This window comes from Octodon degus, unplaced genomic scaffold, assembly GCF_000260255.1.
Source record: "Octodon degus isolate 3935 unplaced genomic scaffold, OctDeg1.0 scaffold00058, whole genome shotgun sequence".
Taxonomy (NCBI): domain Eukaryota; kingdom Metazoa; phylum Chordata; class Mammalia; order Rodentia; family Octodontidae; genus Octodon; species Octodon degus.
Genome location: NW_004524634.1, coordinates 4,018,657 through 4,025,530, shown reverse-complemented (window position 1 = coordinate 4,025,530; position 6,874 = coordinate 4,018,657). Strand labels below are relative to the sequence as shown.

The 6,874-nt window shown below is 40.5% G+C and overlaps 1 protein-coding gene across 2 annotated transcripts in view; it reads left to right on the top strand.

The window, feature by feature from the left end:
- Positions 1-1,914: 1,914 nt before the first annotated feature.
- Exoc6b (exocyst complex component 6B) overlaps positions 1,915-6,874 on the top strand; it is a 650,136-nt gene continuing 645,176 nt past the window's right edge. For both annotated transcript variants that reach the window (XM_023718391.1, XM_004634081.3), the window contains exon 1: positions 1,915-2,134. In XM_023718391.1, the coding sequence (XP_023574159.1) occupies positions 2,022-2,134 (113 nt within the window). In that variant the 5' untranslated portion in view covers positions 1,915-2,021. The remainder of the gene's footprint in view (positions 2,135-6,874) is intronic.

The window sequence follows — 6,874 nt, the reverse complement described above, 5'->3', positions numbered from 1 at the left end:
GCTTTGGGTTTCTTTTTTTTTTTAGCATCTGGCTTCTCAGTTTTTTTACCCGCCATCTTGCAAGATGGGAAAGAGCTATTGCTCTTTTCTTTTTTTTATTATTGCTCATTTTTGAGTGGGTCTTTTGTTTATTATTATTATGGTGATCGTACTGTCTTAGCCTCCCAAATGCTGGGATTACAGGTATGTACCACCATGCCTCTGCTGGGTATTTTCTCTTAGAGGGTTTAATATTTTGAATTCTTTCTATATTCTAGGTATTAGACCTCTGTCCAAAGAATAGCTGGCAGTATTTTTTTTTCCCATTCTGTACATTTTCTCTTTACTCTCGGTTGTTTCCTTTGCTGTGTATAAGTTTTTAAAATTTGATATAATCTCACTTGTGGATTCTCAGTATCATTTTTTGTGCTACTTAGTTCAGCTCAGAAAGTCCTTGCTGCATAGTAGTGCATTTCTGTAATCTTTGTTTAAGAGACTGAGGCAGGAGGATTACTACAAGTTTGAGGCTAGCATAGACTACATATTGAGTTCAAGGCTAGCCTGAGCTACATAGCAAGACCCTGTCCCAACAAAACATAATTAAACAAACAATCAGAAAGTCCTTCTCTGCAATTATGTCTTTAAAATTTTTACCTATTTTATTTTTGAGCAAATTAAGTGTTTCTGTTTTGATATTTAGACCTTTGATTAACTTGATTTTAGTTTACTGCATGGTGAGATATATGGGTCTAGATTCAATCTTCTGCGTGTAGATATACAATTTTCCCAGCACGATTTATTAAAAAGGCTATATTTCCTCCAGTGTATGTTTTTTCACTCCTTTTTCAAAGATTAAATCTTTATTTTCTTGATATCAACAGTACTTTCCGGGTCACTCTAGTTCCAGCCTCTAAAGTAATGCTTACCTTGCTGTCCTTTCAACTTCTCCTTTATAATGCTTTTCCTATTGATTTGTTCTTTTTATTCTAATTGCTTCTTCTCTGGTGTAGAGCTTAACGACTCCTATGAGATATCTTTCTATCTCCAAATTGTTTCTCTGCACATCTTGTACACTTACTGTTGATCAAATTTGCTAATATTGAGGTTCTAATTATGTGACTGTTCTTGTACAATATTGTAGTGGCTTCCTATTTACTGTTAGTACTGATCAATAAATCTGATTTTTAAAGTTATATTTGAGGGAGTTTATGCAATGCAGATGCTTGGATCAGAATCTCCGGGTGAAGGACCCTTAGTCATTATTAAAAAATAAAGTTTCCAGGTAGTTTTGATGGAGTTGTTCACTGGATTAGTGGAACCATCAAAATAAAGTACAACTTCTACCCCGCATTTAAAAATCTTCACAAATTCTCCCTTAAGATGCCTCGCCAGCCTCAACAGCTTACCTCTACTTCTTTTACGGTAGTGCAAATTAAATTCTTGACTATATGGGCGTTCCTCACACCTTCCAGTCGCACCTTTAACTTCCCAGGCGTTGTCCCTAAGAAGCCTTCACATCCAGAAGGGAATTCTGAAAGCGAATCTGTGAAGCACTGTTCAACATTCTGCCTTGTATCGCAGTTTTAGATTTTCCAGCTCTGTCCCATGCTCCCTATTCCCCTTCTGTGAGGGTCTGTATAGTTTTCTCTTTTCGCTCCCGCGGAGCTGTTTGCGCTTTGTGGCAAACGTGTTAAACAAGAATTCGCAAAGCCAGTGCCATTGTCTGGCTTGATCATCACTTTATACATAATGCTGTTGTGTGTTGTGTTCTTGGCTTATATGGGCTGTCAAAACTTGCACCGTTTCAACGATTTAAAGAACAGAGCCAGCCTAGTAACGCCCAGAGGACTGCAAATCCCAGTGGGGAGCGCGCGAACGTCAGAACGTGATGACGCAAGGGGGCGTGGCGATCCCGAGGGCGGGGTCGAACTGTGGGTTGCTGGAGGCTGGGGCGGCTCTGGAGCCTTGGGTGAGACCGAGGGTGAGGAGTGAAAGGTGAGCCTCGCTGAGGGAGGGGACGCGGTGCCCGGCGCCCCCAGTCTATGGAGCGGGCTAAGATGGCGGAGGCGGAGAGCCTGGAGTCGGCGGCGGAGCACGAGCGGATCCTGCGAGAGATCGAGAGCACCGACACGGCCTGCATCGGGCCCACGCTCAGGTACCCTGGGTACCGGGGCCGACGACGGGCGGGACGGGCGGTGCGGGCAGACTTCCTGGGATCTGTGCGTTGGCCGGCAGCCCGCAGGGCCAGCGTCGGCGCCGCCCTGTGGAGGGACCGGCAGGGACCTGCGTCCTGGCGAGGCGGGTTTCTCTGTGCAGCCCACGGGGGTCCCTTTCCAACTGTTACTGCGAGGCTCTGTCCGCCTCGCCGGGCGCTATAGCCTTCACTCTGCTTCGAGGGCTGGGAGGTGGGGACTGCCTGACAGATGGTGGTAGATCTTCCCCCTGGGGACATCACCCTTCTTCTTCCAGCGCCTCCACCCCTGTGCTGCGTTAGCCGAAAGTCCTGATCTTTAGAACAAAATTTTACTCTGTGGACTGTTGTCCGGAATACAGTGATTGCTTGAAAAATCACAGCTACTCAAAAAAACGAGTTTGCTGCAAATCCTAGGCCCTGAGAGGAAGCAAGTTTCCTTCAGACTGCGCCCGGGTGTTCTTTGAACCCTGTTGGGAAGACGACCCCTTCCCCCAGGTGCAGCCTCATGGTATTCACAACGCTGATGAAAATTTAACGCGTCTGCGCTCCCGCACCCCACTACCATTTACACTGCATTATTTTATTTGGAGATGTCAAAACGAACTCTGACCTTCTTTAACTTATTTAACAAAACTTTGGTAGCACTTGTTAGATGTAGGGAAAAACATGGTTTTAAACGATGTGCAAATATAATTTGTTGAAGCCATAAGACAATCCTGTTAGGTAGGTAAGATTGTTACTCCCGTTTTACAGATGAGGCACACAGAGGTTGAGTGCCTTGCCCAAGGTGCAAAGAAAGTGAATCAGACACCCGCTCCCAGCTCCCACCCCTCTTCTAGGGATGGTATCCAAGGACTTGCAGCGTGCTAGGCAATAATTCCTCTACTATTGAGCAATACGCCAGCCCATAGATGTTTAAATACTGTTCTGTCTTCGTTGGGGGATTACCATGTCCAGAACTTCTTGTGGATAATCACTCACCAAGCCCAGTTTTGGATTACTTTCCCCTTAGTTTACCTGTAGTGCAGAGGTAATTCGTCCTTCTCCGTGCCTGTACTGCCATCTGATCTCCATGCAACCAGTACATAGATAATAACTTTACCCTTTTTGTGTGGTCTTAAGTCATTGTTCCTCCCTTCAGAAAGTTACTACACGTTTCCCTTCCTCCAGTCCCCCGCAAAGAGAGGTAGGTAGGTTATGAAGGAGTGATGGAAGGAAGAGAGCAGACTGCTCATCTCCATCTGCACAACTTCCTTCCTCCCAGCACTTTGTCAGCACAGTTCTCTGAGTGCCGTCCTTGGAGCAGTAGTACTTGTAATTTGCTTTTAAATGTCCCTTTAAAAGGACATTTAACTCCCTTTTTGGGACCAGTTCTGTGACCCAGTTCTCACTCCCAACCTTGACGTTACGATTATGATCATCAATGCTCCTCTCAATTCTCATCTTCTTAAGCTCTCAGGGATCAAAACTGGGGGGCTATTTAGTAATATTTTCCTAAGTGCATCACCAGTGGTATTTGGTTTTCATAAAATAAAATGTTACTAGAATTTCAGTATTAAAAGAAATTTGGCGGCTGAACTGCATTGGCAGCCTCGCAAGGGTTGTACTGGAGCCTGCTGTAGTAATTCCTTATCAGGGCACCATCAGTGTTGTCTTGACATTTTCAGGTGGTATTCTTGTTTTATATGACAAATGAATTTTCAGTTAGTGTTATAAATTTAGTTCATCGTGATCATATGTCCTCAACCAAATACTAGTGCATACTGTATTTGTATCAAATAAATTTTGACCTACAATTTTCTAGGATTTTTTTTTTTTTTTTTTAAATAGTTTGGGGATTGGGCTGGTGAGATGGCTTCGTGGTCTAAAGCACCTACTTACAACAAGCTTAGCAAAGCACAGGGACTGCAGCTCAATCCCCCAGCACCACATGCCAGCCAGCCCCACCCCCTGGTGGGCTGAGCTGGCCACACACACACACACACACACACACAAAATTAAAAAAAAAAAATCTCTACATAAATAAACTTAAAAAAAAATAGTTTGGGGATTGAACCCATAGTATTTTCACTGAGTTATATCCCCAACCCTTTTAAAATATTTTTTATCTTGAGACAGGGTCTCATTTGTCCATGCTGGGCTTCAATTTGTTATCCTCCTGTTTCAGCCTCTCAGAGTACTGGGATGACAGGCATACCTGACCCTGACTGGCTCTGGTATCTTCACTTTAAGATATGTGTATTATGATTTTATATATGACTGATTGCTGTCACAGAATTCTTTTTCCATTAGAAAGAGAAGTTTTGGGGAGAGTCACATAGAGAGGAAAAAACATTTTCTCAAGCTTTCACAGAGAGCAAATTGGTCAAGCAATGACCGTGACTCATCCTCATGGCTGACACTGACAAAAGGATGTACAAAGGGCGGTACAGGGCTACAGGATAAATCCTAAGAGTACTTGGCTGACCTTATCAGATAACAAAAGTTACATTTCTTGTTATATAGGTCTTGCTATATCTTGGTCTTAACCATCCAGCAGAAAAGTATAAAAACGAGGTATATAAAGTAAATCCATATTAATACGATGAGCTGTAAAAGGCTCAAGTCAATAACTTCTGAGGATAACCCACTAATATAGACTGCTAGACAGTGTTAGATTGTTTAGTTGAATTCAAACACCTATAGTATTTAGATGCCAATAAAATATTCACCTCTGACAGGACAAAAAAAAATTAAAAAAAAGATACAAAGGAAAGATCATTTTGTATTTACATATACAAAATAAGATAAATTTACAGCTACTTTCGCTTCACTCAATGAGAAGAAAGAGATGTACTAACAGTGTTTGGACAGAATATCCTGTCTGCTTCTTGTACTATGGATAACCACTAAGAAGATAACATTGTACAGTGTATTGACTATCAGAAGTGTCCTGTTAATCAGCTGTGAAACTGTCTCATTTATATTTATTTCTCAATAAAAAAATAAATATAAAAAAAAGAAAGATAATTTTGTGGAAATGAGTTAACGGTCTTTTGCCCTGAGGGTACTCTGTAAAAGATAAAAACAAAATGTTTGGGAGCTACCATATGATCCTGCCAGTTTTGTTTTTTTCTGAGCACCTATATAATTTTTGGTTTCACCTTTTCTTTGGGAGATAACCTTAGATTTTTCTCCGAGTTTAATCACTTGAACATCCCAAGTACAAATAAGTACCCACTGTCTTCCTCTTTTGCTTCTCTCTGCTTATCTGAGATGATGGCACTTTTTTGCTTACCCCATTCAGAAGCCCTGCATGCATAGGCTCAATGTTTCAGATTCCAGGCCTATCCCTGCATGTATGTTCATTATTTCCTGTTTTTTTCACTACAGTCATTAAACAATTCCATTAAGGCAGTATGCCTTTTCCCTAATCATCTGCAACTATAAATCTTAAATTCCTCTATACTTTTCATGAAATGACTTTACAATTTCTTCCATCTTCTGAGGTAGTTTCCCCCCCACTTTTTTTTTTTGTGGTACTAGGGATTGTTTGCAGAAGTGCTGTACTATTGAACTACATTCTTAGCCACCCCTTTGCCCAATCAACATTTCTTTTATAAAATTTAAAATATAACTGTAAGTCTTGAACTTGGTGATCCTATTGCCTCAGGCTTCCAAGTAGCTGGGGTTACAGGTATGAGCCACTACACTCAGCCCCATTGTAGTGGTAGTGTTTGTAAGTTACCAATCTTTGGCTATTCGTGAGATAGAAGTACTAGAGAATAGAAAATAACAGTACATTAGTAGCAGATACTAGGTTATACAGTCATCTTAAAGTTCTAGCTCTTTAAGAAAATACATTTATATATGTTGCCAACCATACGCTGTGCCAGTTGGTGTATCACTTATTTTCATACTGTGATATGAAATTATTCGTCTTATCTTTATCTTTTTGTTTGAGAAATTATAGTAGCTTGATTTTTTTGTTTTTTTGTTATAACTATTCTTATTTTCATCTTAAACCTACATATGATGTTTGTAGATTTCCATATGTGATAAGTAATTCTGAAAGGCCCAAGCACATTCATACATACCAAGGCTATTGCCTAGCAAATTCTTTTGGAAAAGCAGTCATCTCTTTCTCTTGTCTTTTATCTTTATTTATTTATTTATTTTTATTTTTTATTATTTATTTATTGCAGTACTGGGGATTGAACTCAGGACCCTGTGCTTGTCAGGCAAGCGCTTATTCTACTGAGCTATCTCCCCAGCCCTTGATAGCATTTGTTGAGTGCTCAGTGTGAAACAATTTTTCCCTCAGTTCCACGGATACCAAAGCCCCAGAGATGCTAAAGACCCTCATAGGAAATGGTGTAGCATTTGCATGTAGCTTACACCCACCCTGCCATGTACTTTATCTTTTTTTTTTTTCCACAATTTTATTGAGAGACAAATAGCAATGAGACAGTTTCACATCAAATTGGTATGACAGTTTTAATAATTAACACATTGCATACTCTCTTCCTAGTGGTTATTTGCTGTACAAGATGCAGACAAGATATTCTATTTACAAACACTATTACAACAAATCCCTCTATTCATTAAGAGAATGTAACTATATATCCTAACCATTTTGAATACACAGATACAAAATGGACATTCATCTGTATCCCTTTTTTTGTTTAGTTCCATCATTTGAATGTTATAGGTGTGTTAATT